This window comes from Tiliqua scincoides, chromosome 5, assembly GCF_035046505.1.
Source record: "Tiliqua scincoides isolate rTilSci1 chromosome 5, rTilSci1.hap2, whole genome shotgun sequence".
Lineage (NCBI taxonomy): Eukaryota > Metazoa > Chordata > Lepidosauria > Squamata > Scincidae > Tiliqua > Tiliqua scincoides.
In genome coordinates this window covers 33658394-33679066 of record NC_089825.1, presented here as the reverse complement: position 1 = coordinate 33679066, position 20673 = coordinate 33658394, and the positions used below count along the sequence as shown (strand labels likewise).

The following is a 20673-nucleotide window of genomic DNA, read 5'->3' as shown; positions in this document are numbered from 1 at the left end:
CCAAACCATTCTCTTTCATTCAGCATTTTTGTCTTTATGTTTTTTGGTTCTCTCTCACTGTTTATTCCCATCTTTGCTGCTGTTTTTGGCTTACTGTTTGTTGCTGTTTGAGAGTGCAAACCTTACCTACAGATGTCTGGAAAGCATGCTTGCACCTCTTTGTGAGCCAGGTAGGCTGGCATGAGGACATGCACCGTCCTCCTAGTACAGGATCCTATCTAGACAGGGGTAAGTTCATGCTGACTGAAGGTGGCCGGGGGAGGGGAGGGTGGGCGGGCTGGGCCAGAGGTGCTTGGGACCAGCCTCGATAACTTTGGCCAAATCTTAACCATTGTTCCTGGCTCAGTTGACTATACACAGGCCACTCAGATTTGTGTTAGCAAATTTACTGGTGCAGATCTGAATAGCCCCATAGCAGTGGATGGTGCATGTCATGGGGTAAGGGGATAGATATTCCCATACTTTGAGTTGCACCCCAATCACCTCCTAACCTGTGCTGGATACAGTGTAGGCCATTTGGCCTGCCTGTTCCAGCACAGGTTAGGATTGGGCTGTTAGTGTGTTAACATTTCTGCTCCCATTCCAATTTTTACTTTTTTGTTGCTGTGAATGTTATGCACTCTTTTATGGTCTTTTATCACATATTTTTGTTGATACTGCTTTAACCATTGCATATTCTTTGTTTTTATATTTATATATTTGTTTTAATGCCATCTGCTGTTCCTTTATTGGTAGTTCATATTCGGTCTATTGTTCTGTTTTTGGCATATTATGTTAGCAGTCTGAACTGCCCGTAGTAGTGGGGGCAAGGTGAGATAATAACAATATTATAAATAAATTGAAAAGACACTTAGTAATAAAGGAAAAGATGGTAACTGCAAGCAAGTCATGATTGTTCTATGGTTGTCACCTGCAAATTTTGAGAAGTTAAAACCATATATTAAATATCTTTGGTATGGTGTGAAGCCCTGCAGCAGAACTGGTTTCCCATAGGCTGAGGGGCATGATGGCTTGCAGCAGATAGACCATTGGGAGTTGCAGAAAAAGCATTGGGGGAGGGCAACTTTCAGATGTTTTCAGTTAGGAAGAATCAGGTTTTGGAATTAACTATCTTGTCTATTCGGCCTTTGATCTCCCCCAGGAGCAGACATCTCGTTGGCAACCTGTGTCCCTATAGTGATCTATAAATAGCAGGGATGACTAAACTTGCTTAACATAAGAGCCAAATATGATAAACTTCAGACGTTTGAGAGCAGCAATATTTAAGAAGCATTTAAATTCTTAAATGCAGGTGTCTGTCACTTAACAACTGACCACTTAACAACAGACTACATATAGGATGGTGGTCAAAGCACAACAAAGAAGCTCTTAATAGGCAATCAGGTCTCCCATAGCCTGCAGCTGAGTGTCTGTTTATACAACAAAGATGCTCTTAATTCAAAGAAGAGGCAATCCGTTTTGGGTGTTTGGAAGGAAGTGTCTGTTTACACAACAAAGAAACTAGATTGGGCTGAATGTTGTTTAATGACCTAATCACATAACAATGGGGTTCAGAGAATGTAGCCCCATTGTTAAGTTACCCACACCTGTATACTCATTATTACATCTAACCTTACATTTTAATCCAGCGGACTCTCAGTTTATATCCTCTAAATCAGGGGTACCCAAACCCCGGCCTGGGGCAACTTGCGGCCCTCAAGGCCTGTCAATGCGGCCTTCAGGGAGCCCCCAGTATCCAATGAGCCTCTGACCCTCTGGAGAATTGTTGGAGCCCACACTGACCCGATGGCAACTGCTCTCAACAGTTGCGTTTGACCTCTCACGTGAGTTGTGGGATGAGGGCTTCCTCCACTGCTTGCTGTTTCACGTCTGTGATGCAGTAGTGGCAGCAAAGAAAAGGCCAGCCTTGCTTTGTGCAAGACCTTTTATAGACCTTGAGCTATTGCAAGACCTTCATTAATTCATATAATTTCATCTTTAATATATTCATTTATGTAAACTTATGTAAAATTATTCAAATTTTAAATGTAAATTAATTCTTTTTTTCCCCGGCCCCCGACACACTGTCAGAGAGACGATGTGGCCCTCCTGCCAAAAACTTTGGACACCCCTGCTCTAAATTATAAAACTTGAAATTTTTAAATTTGCCTTTTTATATTGAAATGCATAAAGGAGCTCAGCCAAGATATTTCTGCGAACCTGTGCATGCCAAGAGACACATGTGGTTCAGGCCATCCTGATACAGTGTATTGCTTTGCTAGAATGCCATATACAGGCATACCTTATTGATATGGTGGGTTAGGTTCCCGACTATTGCTGTAAAGCAAATATGGAGAGGGCTGTATCCGTGGATCTCATATCCACAGATTTGCTTATTCCTGGATTGGATCTGTGGGGCCCCTGTGCACACACACGTCCCCTCTGGAGCTGAGGGGAGCTCCATCCCCTTGCCTCCAGAGTGTCCTCTGAGCCCAGCAGAGGCCGGGCACCTCTGTCCGTGACCTCTACCAGGTTCAGACTGAGTCTTAGAGGTAAAAAAGTCAGTTCCATTTTTTTGGAAAACCTGGAAGTAATGTTTTAATGCCTTGTAAGGCATTGGGAGGTCCAAGAAAGCCCTTGAGGGCTTCCTTGGGCCTCTTAATGCTTTATAAGGCATTAAAAATGCCGCTTGTGGTTGTTTGGAAAAACTGAAGGTCACGTTTTTTACTCTGAGTTTCCGTCTGAGCCTGGCAGAGGCTGTGGACGCATGTATACAGTCTTTGTTGGGCACAGAGGACCCTCCAGAGTTGAGGGGAACAGAGCTTCCCTCAGCTTTGGAAGTTGCAGTTTTACTTAACTGCAGGAGGTTCCGGGGGCATGCCTGTATTGCCTTAAAGTAAATTGCAGACTTTTACTGAGGAATGTGGTGTCCATATGGCTCGGGGATGCCTTCCTGAGGCACAGTTAGGGCTTATAGTGCTCCTGATGCCTGCTGTGCAGCAGGAGAGGTGAGGTGTGGTTTTGGAACCTAAGATTCTGATTCAGGTTGGACTCTTGCTCACCTTCATAAGAGCAAGGCAAGCACTGAAAATAATAAAAATGAATATAATTGAAAAGCACTGCATTAGCAAAGCACCGTAAAGCGAAGTATGTTTAGGCATTCTAATAATCCTCTTGATCTGCCTCAGACCACAGAGCTGGATGCTATTTGCTGACGTTGTGTTGCCCATTGCAAAGGAACAGCATCTTGCAGCACTGCCAATTTGTACACTGTGCCCCATTGTGAGAGCCAGAATATTTAAAGAAGTGTTGGGCTATTTTCCCCCAATTTTAATTAATTCAAAGCAGTATAGAATGAAAAACAAAAGAACATAACATAAGAACAGCCGCACTGGATCAGGCCATAGGCCCATCTAGTCCAGCTTCCTGTATCTCACAGTGGCCCACCAAATGCCCCAGGGAGCACACCAGATAACAAGAGACCTCATCCTGGTGCCCTCCCTTGCATCTGGCCTTCTGACATAGCCAGAACTACAACTACAAAGCTGTAGCTGATCTGGCACAGCATTTTAAAACAGTTCTAAAACAATTGTTTCTGTAAGGGTAGTCAAATGATTTCCAATAAGGAAAGGTTAACACATTTGAGGCTTTTTAGTTCAGAAAAAGGGTGATGGAAGCAGATGATGAGAACCTGATAGCAGTTTATAACATTTATGCAGGGTGAAGAAAATGAGCAGGGATGTGTTTTTCTCTCTTTATTTAAAGTATAACTTGGGATCGATCAGTGAAACTGATAGCAGGGTATTCCAGACCAAGGAAATACAGTGATGCCTTGCAAGATGAATGCCTCGCGCAACGAAAAACTCGCAAGACGAAAGCGTTTTGCGATTTTTTTGTTGACTCGCAAGACGAATTTTTCTATGGCCGTGCTTCGCAAGATGAATTTTTTTGCATTTTGTTTTTGTTTGTTTTAAATCACACAACCGTTAATACCCAGGATGCATTGAAGTTTTGTGCTTGAAATTTTTGAAATCCTCTGTACAGTCTGTATGCCTTTAAAGAGCACAAACACTTTGTAAACCAAATTTGACTTTGTTCTGCCTTTTTTTGCCCATAGGAACGCATTAATTAAATTTCAATGCATTCCTATGGGAAACCGCGCTTCACAAGATGAAATTTTCGCAATACGAAACAACTCGCGGAACGAATTAATTTCATCTTGTGAGGCATCACTGTATTTCACATGGCACATAATTTATGGTACTTATTGCCACTAGAGGTGGTAGATGTTTAAAAGGAAGATTAGATAAATTCTTGCAGCAGGAGGCACATTATGTCCAGGTTCAGGGTGGTATGCCTCTGCATATTAGTTGCTGAGAAGCAACTGCGGGAGGGGACATTTGCTTTTAAGTTTTTTAAGTACTGTAATTAACACTTTCTACTTGCTTTTTCACACATGAAGATATTTGAAATCTAATAAAAATTTTTGTTTTTTAATTATTTTTCTTTTAAAGTAGTAAAGGTAGAATTCAAAGAAAGGGAAGGGGAAATAGAGTAAATAGCTGATTTTCCCCAGCTTTTATTTCAAAATTATATTTGATCAGAAGAACAGATTTTTAAATCAAATAATTGCTGTGTTAAAATTGGAGTTAAAGAAATAAAACATTTGTATAATTATAAGTTATGAAATTAACCAGTAATTAAAACGCAGGCATGATTGTAAAAATAGTTATAAGTAATGAAGAAGTCATCGCTTTCTCACGGACTGGAATTTGGTGTGTGGAAATTTTTTGTATATTTTGTCAATGAAATAGGTTTCCAGCCTTTATTAAAAATCTGAATATTCCCTTAGCTTTGTCAGTACTGTGCCATACTGACTTTCTTGACATGCTTTTTTCTTTGTGTTTACACTCTTCTTTGAAGTAAGTGTCATTGAATTCAGTGGAATCTATTTCAAAAAAGTGTGGTTAAGAAGGTGGCTTATATTTAGTGTCTCATCATAAAGTACAGTACATTTGTAAGTGGAAACAGATTGTTAGCAAAATCTATTCATATACTCCCCAGGAAGACTGCTGGAGAAGGAAGAGAAAATTATGTAAAATCCATATGCAAGTGTGATGGTTTATATGCCTGTGCAACAGCAAACAAGCAATCTGCTCAACCTTCTTACTATTTGATAGGGAGTGAGGCACCATGGCTCACTCCAGCACCTTTTGCTTTGGAGTTTAAAAATGATATTGCATGTCATGACAGTCGTTATAGTAGCTCAACCTTCTGCTGCATTCAGGAATCCAATGTTGGAACCTTCCTCTTTGTGTAAATATTCATAGGGATAGTTGTCTATTCTGTTTAAAGGTATAGCTTGATATATGTATTCTTAAAGCAAGTAATTCACAGCCTGCCATGTTAGATCTCTGCTTTTTGGTACTGAATGAAGTGCATTATGCTATAGTATATGAAGAGACATGATGTGAACTGTTTGCTTTGGCAATATATTTAACTTGTTTTAAAGGACTTTCATACTGTGTTCTGGGAACTTCCCTGGGGGGTATTGAAATCTTGCCAGTGAGAAGTAAGATAAGGTCAGTAGTGGCAGATAACCTTCTCTGAAAGCTTGCCCTCTGCTGCTGATTTTATAGCTCAATCCCATCTAAATCTCCCCCCCCCCACTAATGCAGGCATGCCAAGGTTATGCAGGCTACATCCTTTAGTGAGGGGGGGGGGAGTTGAAGAGGTCTCCTTCTTTTGTTAACTTTTGTTCTCTGGGGATCAAAACCTTTTAGAAAGCTCCCATAGGGAGCTCCCTATGGAACTCCTCAGTCTTGTGCGAGCTATTTGCTGACACAAGACCCAGCTGTGTAAAAGTGGCAGAGAGGGATAAAATTTGGCCACATTTTCATGCTTCTGATCCACCCCTTCTCTCGCATGTTCCACCCCCGCTGCCACATTACCTTTTGCCAGCAGACAATTGCCTGGTTGTCCTATATACAATGTATACAATGCCATGGTCCTATATACAATGTACAGTGTGTCTGTGACAGATGCCATGGATTCCCTGACAGGCAAGTCGGTAGTTCTTAAAGGCAGAAAGTTTGAAAGGCACTATTGTAACACAAGTTCTACTTTTGGATAGTGATAGTCATTGACCACACTACTTACAGTGTAACAGTAAACAAGGAGATCACTTTCCTACAGGACTAGAACAAGGCCAAGTGAATAGATAATGAATTCATAGCCAGCCAGCCCCATAATTGCAGGTTTCTTGTCAGAAGAACAGTGAAAGGCTATGAAGACAACTGCAAAGACAGTAATAATGATTTACTGGGTTAATGCTAGAAAAATAGCAGTATCTTTTATCAAGATAAGACTGTTATTGGGATGGGTTATTGGGAAAATGTAAGCTCATCAGAAGAAATGCAATCAATTTGACTTGCATTTAAGTCCCAGGTTGTCAAGGGGAGATTTATTCTTCACCTTTATTTTTAGCAGGAAAGGTTATTTTTTACATCAGGAACCTTTTAAAAAATGCAAAAATTTGTGGCTGTAGCAGTTGGCCTTCTAGGGCAGTGTTTCTCAAACTGTGGGTCGGGTCCCATCAGGTGGGTTGCGAGCCAATTTCAGGTGGGTCCCCATTCATTTCAATATTTTATTGTTAATGTATTAGACTTGATGCTACCATGATATGTGACTGCATTTAGGGAAATGTTAGAGACCTGTACATTTAACAAACTACTATGTATATTCTTTTTACAGTGATAGTAAATGGGACTTACTCCTGGGTAAGTGTGGGTAGAATTGCAACCTAGGATTGTTAAAAATTTTCCTGCTTCGTTATGTAAATTCTGGTCATGACATCACTTCTGGTGAATCCTGACAGATTTTCCTTCTAAAAAGTGAATGCTAAATGTGTGAGAACCACTGTTCTAGGGCATTGCTACTGGTTGCTTGAATTACTGTTAATCATTTATCTCACCTGGTTTCTCTTCACTTCTGTTGGCCTCATTGTTTTGAATTCACTGTGAACGAGAACTCTTGGAGCATACTTACACAGGACTTCCTTCAAGGATAATGTGTATTTGATTAATGAAGGTGATCCTTGAAGCATGCAGATCCTTCCCCCATCTGTACTTAATATATTGTAGGTCCCAGTAAATGAATGTTGTATGTGAAACGGCCAGTTTTGGGGTATAAACTGGTGTATAAAAAGGATTTTTGAAATATATTTTTATACTACCTCAATTACAGCATAAAGGGTTATAGTGTAACATAAAGCCTAGTGTACATATCAGAATTCGTTGGTAGGATTAATCAGATGTGTGAAGTTTTCTTAAGGGAAGTTATGTAAATGAAGTGCTAGATCTTCATTTTAAATCTCTAATTCTCAAGGGAAAATAACTTGTGAATACTATTCATTGGTATAACTGAAGGCACAACTTTAAAAAATAAGTAATGGAAAAGATTGAAGTACAACACAAAGGGTGTAATTGACTTGCATTGTACTGCACAATTCTTTTTGGGTTCTACAAAACCAAGTTTGTTCCCCATTCCCACTACAGGCTTCTCCTGGGAAACCATAATCGGCCATGTTTTTACTTACTCTTGTGATACACTGTAAATTTTATTATGGAGCTTTGTAAGCCATCATTTGCTTAGGCATGAGAAAGGGGGGATATAAATAAGGAGACACGGAAGGTTGGTATACTGCATATGGACAACTTTCATCTAATCAAGCAAGCATATAATGCCGAAAGTAGTGGGGAAAGACCAAGAGGAAGGCCAAATAAAAGATGGCATTAAAACATCCTAATGGATTTGAAATTTGCAGAATGTGGTTTACCAACTACCACATGACTTTGTCAAGTTTGCACAAGATGGCTTAATATTGTCAAGGATGCCACTATGTTTCAATAGGAACTGGCCATTGACAGTGAGGGTGGAGGAGAGAGAGGGGGAGGAGAGAGAGAAGGTTGGTGTGTGCCTCTCATATCTGAATCCTTCCTTCTGTGCTTGTGCAGAGGGGCTATAGAACTGGCACCCAGACTTCACTTCCCAATGGTTCCCAAAACTGGTGGGTCATGACCGACCAACCACAGGAGCATTCATCCCTGCCCATTCCCCCCCCTTTTTTACACTTTTGCAGGTACAGGGAGCCCTGCTCCCCGCACCCCCCAGACTGCAGTGCTGGCTGCATGTAAGTAAAAAAAATCCCCCTCCCATCCCTGGCAGCAGTGCAATCCTAGGCATCACTTTACTGCCTTCCCCGTCTGCCGTAACAACTTACAGTGCTCTCAACTCCTTTGTAAGAGTTTGGGAAGCACTGCAGTGGTTCATTGTGCCATTTGTGTATTCCTGGGAGTGGAAATGGGGTTCTTTTAAACTATTCTAAATCCTTCTTGCCCGGGTACTCTGCCTGCAGAATGTGCAAATCGTATTTCTAATAATGCAGTAAAATCTAAGAAAAACTTAAAAATAACGGCTCTTTAGGTTTTGGAACTATAGTAATGACTGTTTCAATGACAATTGAAAACATTTTGGCAGCAGCAAGTTTTGTGTGATTACTTTTGAGTGTAAGTCTTGTGTGAAGGAAATGCTGACTGGTGTCAAATTTCTTTTCTCCTTTAGTGAGAAAAATGGGTCATTTTGAGTTTATCCTGTTGCATAAGGGAGCCTTAGGGCTGAGAGGAAGGAAATGATGGCATAAGGAAATATTGAAGTGATGAACAAATGTAAATTTTAAAACAAACACAGTAAGCAGATTTAACAGTGTAGTCGTTGCTGAAGCAGTACAAAGTATGAAGCTTAACATATTGGTCTGACTATACTTTTTTTTATATAAAATATGCACACAATCCAGCAAAGGGGTCACACTTGTTCACTTAGTCTTTACTTACAGTCAGACTTTTAGGAATTTGTCTAACTCTGTTGTTGAAATCAATGGGACGTAAAAATGCTTAACTTTGAATCATGTCCCAACTCTTTTAGTATTGTACTGCTTCTATAATAGAAGTAATCTGCTTATATAAAAGCTACATAAAAAACTCCTAGCCACGGGATGTTGTGATGGCATCGGCCTGGATACCTTTAAAAGGGGATTGGACAATTTTCTGGAGAAAAAATCCATTACGGGTTACAAGCCATGATGTGTATGTGCAACCTCCTGATTTTAGAAATGGGCTATGTCAGATGCAAGGGAGGGCACCAGGATGCAGGTCTCTTGTTGTGTGGTGTGCTCCCTGGGGCATTTGGTGGGCTGCTGTGAGATACAGGAAGCTGGACTGGATGGGCCTATGTCCTGATCCAGTGGGGCTGTTCTTATGTTCTTATACATCTGAATGATATCTACTTCTTGGCTTGAATTCAGTCTGGAGATGAAGAAACAGGTTCCTACTGGATAATGGATGCAAGTTAGCATGGGAATTGTGTGTACATATACACACACCCTTGCACAGCAAACATTTATATATCTATTTACATCTGATCTACAGTCTGATAAGAACTAATACAGTAAGGCCAATGGATGCTGCTATGTTTATTCTGGGCATTGACCCCCAGTGAGCATCGCATCCTCTACCTCAGACCTCTGGGTCTGTCCCAGTACTTGAAACTGTGTATATACTGAAACTGGAGTAACAGATCAGGAAAATTCATGGAATCATCCTTTTTTTAAATTGCTCTAGACCAGTTCTGACTGAAGTGGGGCGTTACTTGAATGCTCTCTCATATATTATACATTAGCATGGAAAACTAGCATGCCAGGTTTGATGTGCCTGATGTGCCACATGCACAAAAGAATACCAATTGCACATCTGCAGCCTGAAGTTATAAAACCCAGGCCAAAACTGCACTGTGTCTGTGTAACTAAAGTTGCATGGCTGAGGGGGTGAAGGGTTGATTAGGTTAGGCTTGGAGGGCAGTATTGACCACCTTTGGCGAGCACTGATGTCTTCCTTACATAACATTTGATACAGTTGCTTTGCATACTATTTTTTAGTTTCCCATCTCACAGTAGAGTAGTAGAGTCCTTATCAAATACAGTAATCTCTTTTACTGACTTAAGCCTGTAATGTAATGGAGAGAAGAGTCCAGTTACTATTGGGGAAAAGTCAGCTATGATAACAACTATTTTAACAATTTTCCCCACTTCTGCAACTTCTTTTAAAGTTCTTGCAACTATTCTGGAATATTGCCCCCTTTCATTTTCTGTGTATATGTTGGCAACATGTTTTTTTCCCTGCACTAGTGTAAGTTGTCTTGTTTCTGCTTATGCTTTGTAAGAGATTATTTGATTCATATGAGCACCTGCTATATTTTTAGTGATCTCGTGTTTTCTACAATAAGCTTCCTCCCTTAGCTGTGAGTTGTCTGACTTGCAGAAAAAAAAAGCTGCTTGCTCTGTCTTGTATAGCACTGTGCAATTTTTCAGGCACTGGGAGCAAATTGATGTGGCTTTTGTTAGAGAGGCCAGTGTGCTGAATTCTCCTGGATACTTAATCCTCATTCCTGGTAGTTGCTGGTTTCTGAAACAGACCCAATATAAATGACCACTAGGAAGAAGTGGTGGTTTGCAACTTTGTACTGTATATGCCTCTGTTTCCCTGAGTGATGGAGACTGCATGGTGACATTTTGCACAGAAGTTCCAGAAATGGTGTGCTACTTTTTTTATCTTCCTGCAAGGCTGGGTTCCCATCTAACCATCTCCGATATTTCTAATCAGAATCTGAGAAACTGGTGTTATGACAGGAGTAGAGGCTTGTCAAGATAGAATTTAAAAATTCCTTTATTGTCTGAAACCATATTACATAATGAAAATATTAGTACACAATGAAAATATTATTAGTACTTAACAGTGGATGTTTCTCTTAATCAGTAAACAAATCTCCTGAAACCTGTATTCTTTTCCTTGAAATTTATCATGTGTATACCCACAGTCCTGAGGAATATATCTGGGCATTGTAGGCATATCCCTGCAATATTTTTAAAGTTGCTATCATTTTACAGTGATTGCTGCAGTAGCAGACAGCGAGAATCTTCACAGTGTAACATCTCTCGAAATAGATTGTCAATGTTCAAAAACTTATCTGCATAACCAACCTATAGAACCTGATGCATCAGAGATTAACTTTCATTTCTTTTATGTTAAATTTCATTTATTTTCTTCTGAAGCATATATTAGCATATATGAAGTTATATTTTCTTCTGAAGCATATCTTGCATCAATATAAGCATTGAGAGCATGATGCACTCAGTGTTCAGCACTTCTGAGCCCACTGAGTGCAACTGAAGAATTAATCACACGTGTTAAGCAATCTTCTATTGAAATTAATGGTATGTGAAGTTGTTGAACGACTGGATTGTGAACTTTGTATTTTCTAACAAGTCTAAGTAGCCATGCCTCAGTTTCATGTTGACTAGCTATGTGGTTTTGAGAGATTAGCATTCTGATCCTAAATCTATTTCCAAGCACACTACGTTCATAACGCTGTCTCTCTCATGTTTGTCTCTACCCCATATCTGTATACAATCATTTATGCAGTTGTGTATAATTAACATTTGTTGTACTTATGCCCCATATTAGGCATTCATGAAAATTGTCTGTGCTTGCTCAGTGCTTTTGTGAGCTTCTTTTTCTTAAGCTTTTCTTATTTGGCATATGCATAATATTGGTTTCAGTGAAGAAAAATAAAACAAATGGTGTTTCTTTCATTTGATTGTTACTCTGGGTATAGGTTTGCCTTGATTTTCCTGTGTGTGTAATTTTAGGGGGTTAGTTTGTCAGTAGTTGCAGGAGAGTTTCCTCTCCTGTTAATGTTTGGTTCGTCTCCCTCTAGCATGCAGGCTGCTTGCCTGCATATCTGTGTTCTTCAATTAAGCAAAAATGCTTAACCAGAATTGGTTAAGTAAGAAACACCTGTGCTTCATTTGCTTCTACTGGAAAACTAAGGCTCAGGATTTGGGGGAGGGGGAAGGCCTGTATTTTCAATATATATGTAGAATCTTTTGTGCTAAAGAAAGGAGCAACCATTTGAAGCTGTTCAAAACATAAAATGTGGTTCTGGACTGATATAAGTTGGTATTCCTGCCCCCACCCATTCAGAAAGCAGATATGGTAGTGATCTAGCCTTGGTTATAAATCTGTGCAGGACAGGTCAACCCTGGGTATTTCACACCTGGCTGTGCTTGTTGGCTGTGTCTGCTTTTTGCCCATCTGCTCATCACCTTCTGGCTTTCACTTTCTTTCTTCTAACTGCTTTCTCTTCTGCTTTGTATTTCCCAGCATCTTTCTCCAGTCTTGGACTCTGACAGTGACATTTACCTTACATTTTGATTTTCCTTTCTTTTGCTTTTTAAAATATGTGGCCATACTTCCTATATTCAGCATAAGCATTTCTGAGGAACCTTACCTAGGTCTCACTGGAGATGTTGAACCCAGTTTCTCTGGGATGCTTGCACTTTGAATGTTGACGGTTACTAAGCTGAAGTCCTTCTGTGCTTTCAGTTGCTCACCCCAATTTCTTTACAGTGTGACAAAATTTTTATGATTTGCTTTGTAAGATTCCAGTACTTCATATGTGTATCTGATGTGTGGTATTGTAGCCTTGCTCAGGTTGCTACCAGGAAATCCAGTAACAAAGGACCTAAATAGGATTGCCCTAATGAAAAGGTATCTTTGTGATAAAATTCCACTGGATTAGCTACTACTGTATAAAAATATGCCAGAATATGGGTCAGTTGCTTTAAGAACATAAGAACAGCACCACAGGATCAGGCCATAGGCCCATCTAGTCCAGCTTCCAGTATCTCACAGCGGCCCCACCAAATGCCCCAGGGAGCACATCTGATAACAAGAAACCTGCATCCTGGTGCTCTCCCTTGCATCTGACATAGCCCATTTCTAAAATCAGGAGGTTGCACATACACATCATGGTTTGTAACCCGTAATGGATTTTTCCTCCAGAAACTTCTCTAATTCCCTTTTAAAGGTATCCAGGCCAGATGGCGTCACCACATCCTGTGGCAAGGAGTTCCACAGACCAACCACACGCTGAGTAAAGAAATATTTTCTTTTGTCTGTCCTAACTCTCCCAGCACTCAATTTTAGTGGATGTCCCCTGGTTCTGGTGTTGTGTGAGAGTGTAAAGAGCATCTCTCTATCCACTTTATCCTTCCCATGCATAATTTTGTATGTCTCAATCATGTCCCCCCTCAGGCATCTCTTTTTTAGGCTGAAGAGGCCCAAACGCCGTAGCCTTTCCTCATAAGGAAGGTGCCCCAGCCCAGCAATCATCTAAGTTGCCCTCTTTTGCACCTTTTCCATTTCCACTATGTCCTTTTTGAGATGCGGTGACCAGAACTGGACACAGTACTCCAGGTGTGGCCTTACCATCGATTTGTACAACGGCATTATCATATTAGCTGTTTTGTTCTCAATACCTTTTCTAATGATCCCAAGCATAGAATTGGCCTTCTTTACTGCTGCTGCACATTGGGTCGACACTTTCATCAACTTGTCCACCACCACCCCAAGATCGCTCTCCTGATCTGTCACAAACAGCTCAGAACCCATTAGCCTATATGTGAAGTTTTGATTTTTTTGCCCCAATGTGCATGACCTTACACTTACTGACATTGAAACGCATCTGCCATTTTGTTACCCGTTCTGCCAGTTTGGAGAGATCCTTCTGGAGCTTCTCACAATCACTTCTGGTCTTCACCACTCGGAAAAGTTTGGTGTCTGCAAACTTAGCCACCTCACTGCTCACCCATGTCTCTAGGTCATTTAAGAGGTTGAAGAGCACCGGACCCAGGACGGATCCTTGGGGCACACCACTTTTCACCTCTCTCCATTGTGAAAATTGCCCGTTGACACCCACTCTCCTGGTCTTCAACCAGGTCTCAATCCAGGAGAGGACCTGCCCTCTGAATGTGGAGTTTTTTCAGTAGCCTTTGGTGAGGGACCGTGTCGAATGCCTTCTGAAAGTCTTCTGCCTTCTGAAAGTGTCGAATGCCTTCTGAAAGCTTTGTTAACGAACAATATGTTTTGATGCAATTTAACAATTGGAAAAGTTAGATTTTCTTCTTAGTATTTTATTTATCAAAAAAGGTGCAAAACCAAGAGAGAAGTATGTGCAAATTCAACAATAGGGCAAGACTAGTAAATTGCTTTCCTCCATGTTTGTTTTGCACTTTGTTGCATGTATGGTTCTACCTGTGTAACAGAAGTTGTATGACTGTGTGCCCAGTATAATTAGTTTCTAATGTCAGAGAAGAGGCTTGTTGAGTTATTTTCTGTTGATTTTCATTCTCACTCCCTATGTATGTGTGCTCATGTGTGTTTTAGCTGGATTCTGTGTGTTACAAAATATACGTAAGTGACATTGAGAACTTTGTTTTAAAATCAGGCAAAACATAACTTGAATAAATGATAAGGAAGCCAAACTGGAAAAGCCAAGAGCTTTGTTGATGAAATCTTCAGGAACTTGACAGAGAAGTTTCACTGCATGCTGTCTGCCCTCTTGCTATTAGAGAATCATGGCCTTGGGTAGAGAGACATCAAGCTGAGGATGAGGTCCCTTAGAAGAGACCCATTTCTTGGGCAAGGAACTGATTATCCTGTTGTGCCAAAATTATGTGGGAGCGGAGGTCCTGCTAGTGAAAGCTTTGATAATTGGTAACATGGATGGGTTGTGATGGATGTGTTGTCGGAGGAATCATGACAAGATCTGGTGCAAAGATTATAGGCATTTTATGCTGCTGTTAGAGATTCACAGTATGGGGGAAGTTGTCAGTTGTTAGCACTCATGGCATTGGGGAATATTATTGTGATGTCCTGGAAGTTGGATTTAGATTGCTAAGAATTTATGTCACATTCTCAGAAATTTATCTGCTCTCTGCACAGGGTTGGCTGTTAAGAATGGCAGTGGGGATCTTAATGTACAGATGACATGGTGATGTTGGGTGGAAAACTTTACATTTGTTGAACACTGAGGAATGCTTTAGGAAAAGCCAAGCCTATGCAAGAACTTCCTTCACTGGAACTCCAGTGGAGCTTAACAGCTTAACAATATCATCTATTAGTTGCAGAGCATTTTCTAATAACTTTTGGGAAAGGCATGATATAGGTTTTCCAGGTCATCTAAGGGCTGCTGGGGTTGAGATTGGCAATGAACATATAGAAACAGGTGTCACCTGTTCAAAGAGACCTAAGAGTTGTGGAAAATCCTGCACGTAAAAAGGCATTTGGAAAGAGCTGCATTAAAGGAGGCTGAGGGGAACTCACTATATATACTAATGATATAATCCTCCAAGCCATGATGGAAAAATTATAAACAAAACAAAAAGCCGCCACCACATATATATTGTTGGTGTGTCAGAACCTTAAAAAAAAATTAGTGGGCTTGTAGAAAGCTCTGTATGTATGCTCTGTATGTCTGAGGTGAATGGAGTCCAATAAACTAGCACACTTAAAAGAAACAACCTCCTTTATAGAACACCAGGTAGAAATACCGGGTTGCAAACTTAGTATAAACCGTGGCACAGTATTGCACCCTTCCCCCCATGATAATGGGGGGGGGGGAAACAGCAGAAAAGGAGTATGTTGCATTTAAGGAGTGACTTTCCCTTTCATTGAACTCACTTGTAAGAATATTACCCTGCCTGTGTGTTATCTTAGAGTTTCTTAAATGTCATAAAAGAAACAGTATGGAATACGTAAAAGGAATACATACTTAAAATATTTTAGAAGGTGAAATAAGAAAACATTCCCTTTAAAAATGTACTGCACCCTGTTTCTAAACATAACATGGAAATAGCCAGTGCCAGGTTGTCCTAGAACCTTTGCCAATGGACAGTTTGGGGAGTCTTGTGCACATAATCAGTCTCCACTCCCCACTTGGAACATCTTGGCCAAGTGCCAAGCCAACATTTGTTCCCTTTCTCTCCCAGAGACTAATTGAAATCTAGAGTTACATTTTTTCTATGCAAGCTGCATATAGAGTTTTAAATCTAGAGTCAAAATGCAATTCTAGATTTTTAAGATTTATGGGCATCAGGGGACTGCCTGTGGACCCTCCAGAGTATTTGGGCCCTTGGCCCCTGTCTGTCCCCACCAACCCAAAAGCCTTCTATGTATGGAAGTAAGTTCAGTTGAAATTAGAGAACTTTAACTTCCAAGTTTTGTGCTTGACTGAGGTATTAAATTCTACATTAGAAGAAATGATGCCTCATCTCTCCCTGATACAGTTCAACCATTACTACTACTAGGCTTTAGCACAGGGATGTCTAAACTTCTTGGCAGGAGGGCCACATCGTCTCTCTGACACTGTGTCGGGGGCTGGAAAAAAGAATTAATTTACATAAATGAATATATTAGAGCTGGAACTTATATGAATGAAGGTCTTGTGATAGCTCAAGGCCTATAAAAGACCTTGCGCAAAGCAAGGCCGGCCTTTCCTTCACTGTTTCTGCTGCTTCACAGACATGAAACAGCAAGCAGTGGAAGTAGCCCTCAGCCTGCAGCTTGTGCGAGAGATCTAGCAGGCCCTGCTGATAGAAGTCATGTCGGGCCAGCGTGGGCTCCAGTAAGTTCATTGGAGACTGGGAACTCCTTGCAGGCTTGATTGGGCATCCCTGAGGGCCGCAAATGGCCCCTGGATTGGAGTTTGGGCACCTCTGTTTAGAGAGTAGCTCAGGTTTATTGCCTCTCAGTAGGTGCTGACATGGGGATCACTCTAAAAGTGGCTAGTTTTGCTCTTGCAGCGTTGAAAATCCGTTCAAATTATGTAAAATCTTGTGCAGTATAGCAATTGTGTTTATGGGAAATTAATTTATTCTATAGAGCTGATTCTGCCAGGGTTTATTTTATTTCTATGAAGTTAGATTTGGTTCTATTCTGGTCAATTTTGAGTTAAGCTGTAAGCCCTTATAAATGGGTTTTGATATTGTGGTTTATTCCATGTTTTTATTCTTCTTTTATTAGTTGATTTTACTTGTATGATGTTCATAATTGTTCCCCCTTTTTAGCCTATGGACATATTGTAATTTACTGATCTTTTATTGTAATGACCTACGGTAACCACAATTAAACTTTGACTGACTGACTGTTTAGAGAGTAAGAGGAAGCACAGGATAGTACACTCTCCCATCTTTCTCGTGTGTATTCCCAGCAGCTTCCTCCCATGTAAGCTTTGCTTAACACTGTTCATGATGAGTGCTGAACTGAGTTAAAATGAATGAGTTAAAATGAAAATTCTACAGAATTTTCTTTCTCTCTGTTCCAAGCACAGGAACCAGTAGAAATTAATACATTCGCTGTTAAATTATTAAAAAAAGATTTACTATTTGCTGTTTATCAGATATAGAAAGTAAAAGCTACTCATTCTTTGATTTATTCCAGACCAGTCTTTCCATATGGGGATGGGGAAGTCTTGGTATTGTGCTCTTCCTAATAACATTTGGACCATTTGCGATATTTTACCTTGCAATTTATATCCTCTGCTTTGTGGGTGGGTAAGTATAGCCTTTTTGTGTTTTGATTCTGATGCTTTTGTCTATGTAAAAATATTAAAATGATGCACTGCCATTAGAAGTAGTATCTTCATACAATTATCCTCTTTCAAAATTATCATATAAACTCAAAGATAGAGGTTGTATTCAGCAAGTTGGATTGTTTAACTAAGTGCCCAACACCTGCTACATAACACTAATGCAGATCCTTGCTGTAGCTACTTTGTGATATTAACAGTTACTGCTTGGTCTTCTCTGCAAGATGTCGAACATCTCAGTAATGATTTCAGTGTATTTGACTTTGGCTGTTAGACATTACCTATTATGTGCAAAATATTCAGCTGAGCCTTGTTTATGCTGAGGCCCGAATTTAACTTCAGGTAGTTTCTAACTACCAAGGTAACTTAAGATATGTATTCCTCTGAGACTTGGTCTGAGTTAGTTACAACTAAATCATCTTTGCCTTGCTTGTTTATCTATTTCCATGAACCCATTTTATTTGATGAATATTGCTGGTCCATTTTAATTACTGCTTATATCTGTGTTATTACATTTTAAAGGGGCTTTGTGGTAACACTCTTGTTTGGAAAAACGAATTCAGAGAAGTACCTCGAACAGTGTGAACACTCCTTTCTTCCTCCAACATCATTTGGGATTGCTCAGGTAAGTAACAAGAACAAAATGTTCTGGCATTATTTTTCTTTATGTTGATCATGAAACATTCCTTTTTCAGTTAAGAAAATAAGTTTCATTTGAAAAGCTCTGCTATTAATGTACCCTGCTGCTAATACATTTTTTTCTTACAGTTATTTGATTTTCTCAATTGTAACACACTATAGAATGACTAGTATCAAATGGTGATTTATAAAAATTATGTAAAAATGAAGTCCAATAATTTTTCTGTGTGTGGTTTTTTCATTTAAACTATAAGTCATTTTCTGACATATTTTAGAAATGAGATCAGTCACTTGTAAACCTTTCATGCCTGGTTTTCTCAGTGTGATTTAGTTGGCTTTTAATCTTAAACTGAAAAAAGGAACTACACGCCCATTTGCTTCAAATACTTCACAAAAACCTCCAGTGCTTTGGTTTAGATGCTCAACTGTACAATCCAGTTCATGTCAAATTGGGAATAAGACTCATTGGATTAGTCCCTAGGAAATGTGTGCAGGATTGGCAGCTTAAAGATGTTAAGACAAACAAGTTTTGATCAATATAGAATACTCTCTAGTGGAGTTTTTAGAAGATGGCTGCATAGAGCAAGAATACTTAAACTGGATTCAAACAGTGCTGAACTGTGCTGCTTTTATTCCCAGTTTAAAACAAATCAGGATTGTCATTGTGGGATCTTGATTTGATATCTTGGTTGTTCCCAAAGTGGGGTTAGAACAAACTAACCTTTTCCAAATTCAGACACAGTGAGAAATCCCATGGAAGCATCAGTTTGTTTGTTTGTTTACCCCATTGTATGCAAAAGGGGGGGGCGTGTTCACTCCTGATGTGATTACATCTGAAACTCAGATGCTGAGTCTTCTTATGGAAGCTAAATTTGTACAGGATCACTTAGTGGGCATGTTCTAGAAAACCATGCAGCTTAAAGCTGTTAACACAACTTGCTTTCCCCCTTAACAGCAGACCCCATCCCTTGCCATGTCAAAGGTATTTTTTTTAACTTGAGAAGTCTGCAGTGCAATGCAAGGGGTTGCTGATAAGAAAAGGCCAGTGTAAGATGACTGCAGCTACTGTATTTTGGACTTTGAACTAAAGCATTTTTATGTTGTGAAACAGACAGGTTTATCTTGCGGAATCTATATACTAAAAATGTCCAATCTTTCCTAAAGTGCATAGAAGAAATGAAACAGGAAAGCAAACCTATTAAGATTGATAGGAGACTGACCGGTGCCTATATAATTGATGAACCTCTACAGCAAGTGAGTTCTAAAAAAAGTCTTATTTTTAGACACATTGGTGAGATATTTTGTGACCTTAATTACTAAAGTATTGTTAGTATTTTTTGGTGGAAGAATCATCTAGAAACTTGGATTGGAAAATATAAAGTAGGTTAGATGTTATTTTAAAATACTTTCCTCACCTTTCTATTTGAACAACCATTGCATTAAGGCAATTAGCAATTAATATTTAAAACAATAAAAGGCAATAGATGACATATTATGTACATTCTTTAGTGTACGCAACGTTCTTAATTTTTGTTTCGCTTATATTTTAGAGCCGATTTATATAAACCAATTTTATCTTGAGCCTGTTAAGTTATTACATTGGGTAGAGAACATTTCAGGTTATTATGGCACAAGCCAGGCCTCTCCCTCCTCCTAGGTAGCATGTAATGAACGCAGTAGACTAATTGACTCCCACCCGCATTCTTTCTGGCAAGAAGTTGGCCAGGTAGAGACCATGTTTAACCTATTTTTGCCTGACTCACAGGTGTACACATTTGATTCCTGTTGCATATATGCATTGTTGGGCTGAAATGGCTTAAATACCATGTAGTCTAGTTTGCTCATTATTTACTTTCCATTGGACAATTTGACACTTCAAGCCATTTTTTCCAACGAATCTAAGAGACTCACATCTGCACTCTTTGTATCTTCAGTGGACACAATCACAGTGTACTATCCACAAATGTCTGTTTTGGAAAGTAATCTACGTATATATTGTAGTACTTAGTATCATATGGAGGCATTTGTCCCTCTCCAGAGAATTTGATGACTTTACAGTGGGACTACTTCCTTAAGCTTTGAGGTGCCTGTACTTTGGATATCAGTACTATCTATCCCCAATATTGATTCTTCCTCTTCTCACATAATTCTCCAGCCTGAAGTCAAATGTGCCGTTATAGTGTTCAGTCATTATAAAACTACACTCTGAAGTATTTTTAGTACCTCCTGGTTACACTTTAGTGCTTCTGGATAGAAGGGGCAGAATGTGAGTTATACTTTCTTATAATCTTGGCCACAAACATGGTTAATACAAATAACCGGAAACAGATGGCACAGAACAGCAGAACTGCAAACAAAACCTAGAATAGAATTGTTGCTTCCTGAATTTGTATATGTATCATACTTTCTTCTTTGCCTGTTGCCCTTGTTCTGACTCTTGAGAAATGAAAGTCTTGCTGATGCTGTGTTTGGTCCCCACAAAATTAGAGTGTAATTTACAATAGTGTAAAGTCA

At 39.7% G+C, this 20673-nt stretch overlaps 1 protein-coding gene across 5 annotated transcripts in view; it reads left to right on the top strand.

Moving 5' to 3' along the window:
• Window positions 1-20673, top strand: part of SNX13 (sorting nexin 13) — an 81364-nt gene that overhangs the window by 20112 nt on the left and 40579 nt on the right. For all 5 annotated transcript variants that reach the window (XM_066627413.1, XM_066627411.1, XM_066627412.1 and 2 more), the window contains exons 2-4: window positions 17373-17485; window positions 18043-18145; window positions 19324-19413. In XM_066627413.1, coding sequence (XP_066483510.1) covers window positions 17373-17485; window positions 18043-18145; window positions 19324-19413 — 306 coding nt within the window. The remainder of the gene's footprint in view (window positions 1-17372; window positions 17486-18042; window positions 18146-19323; window positions 19414-20673) is intronic.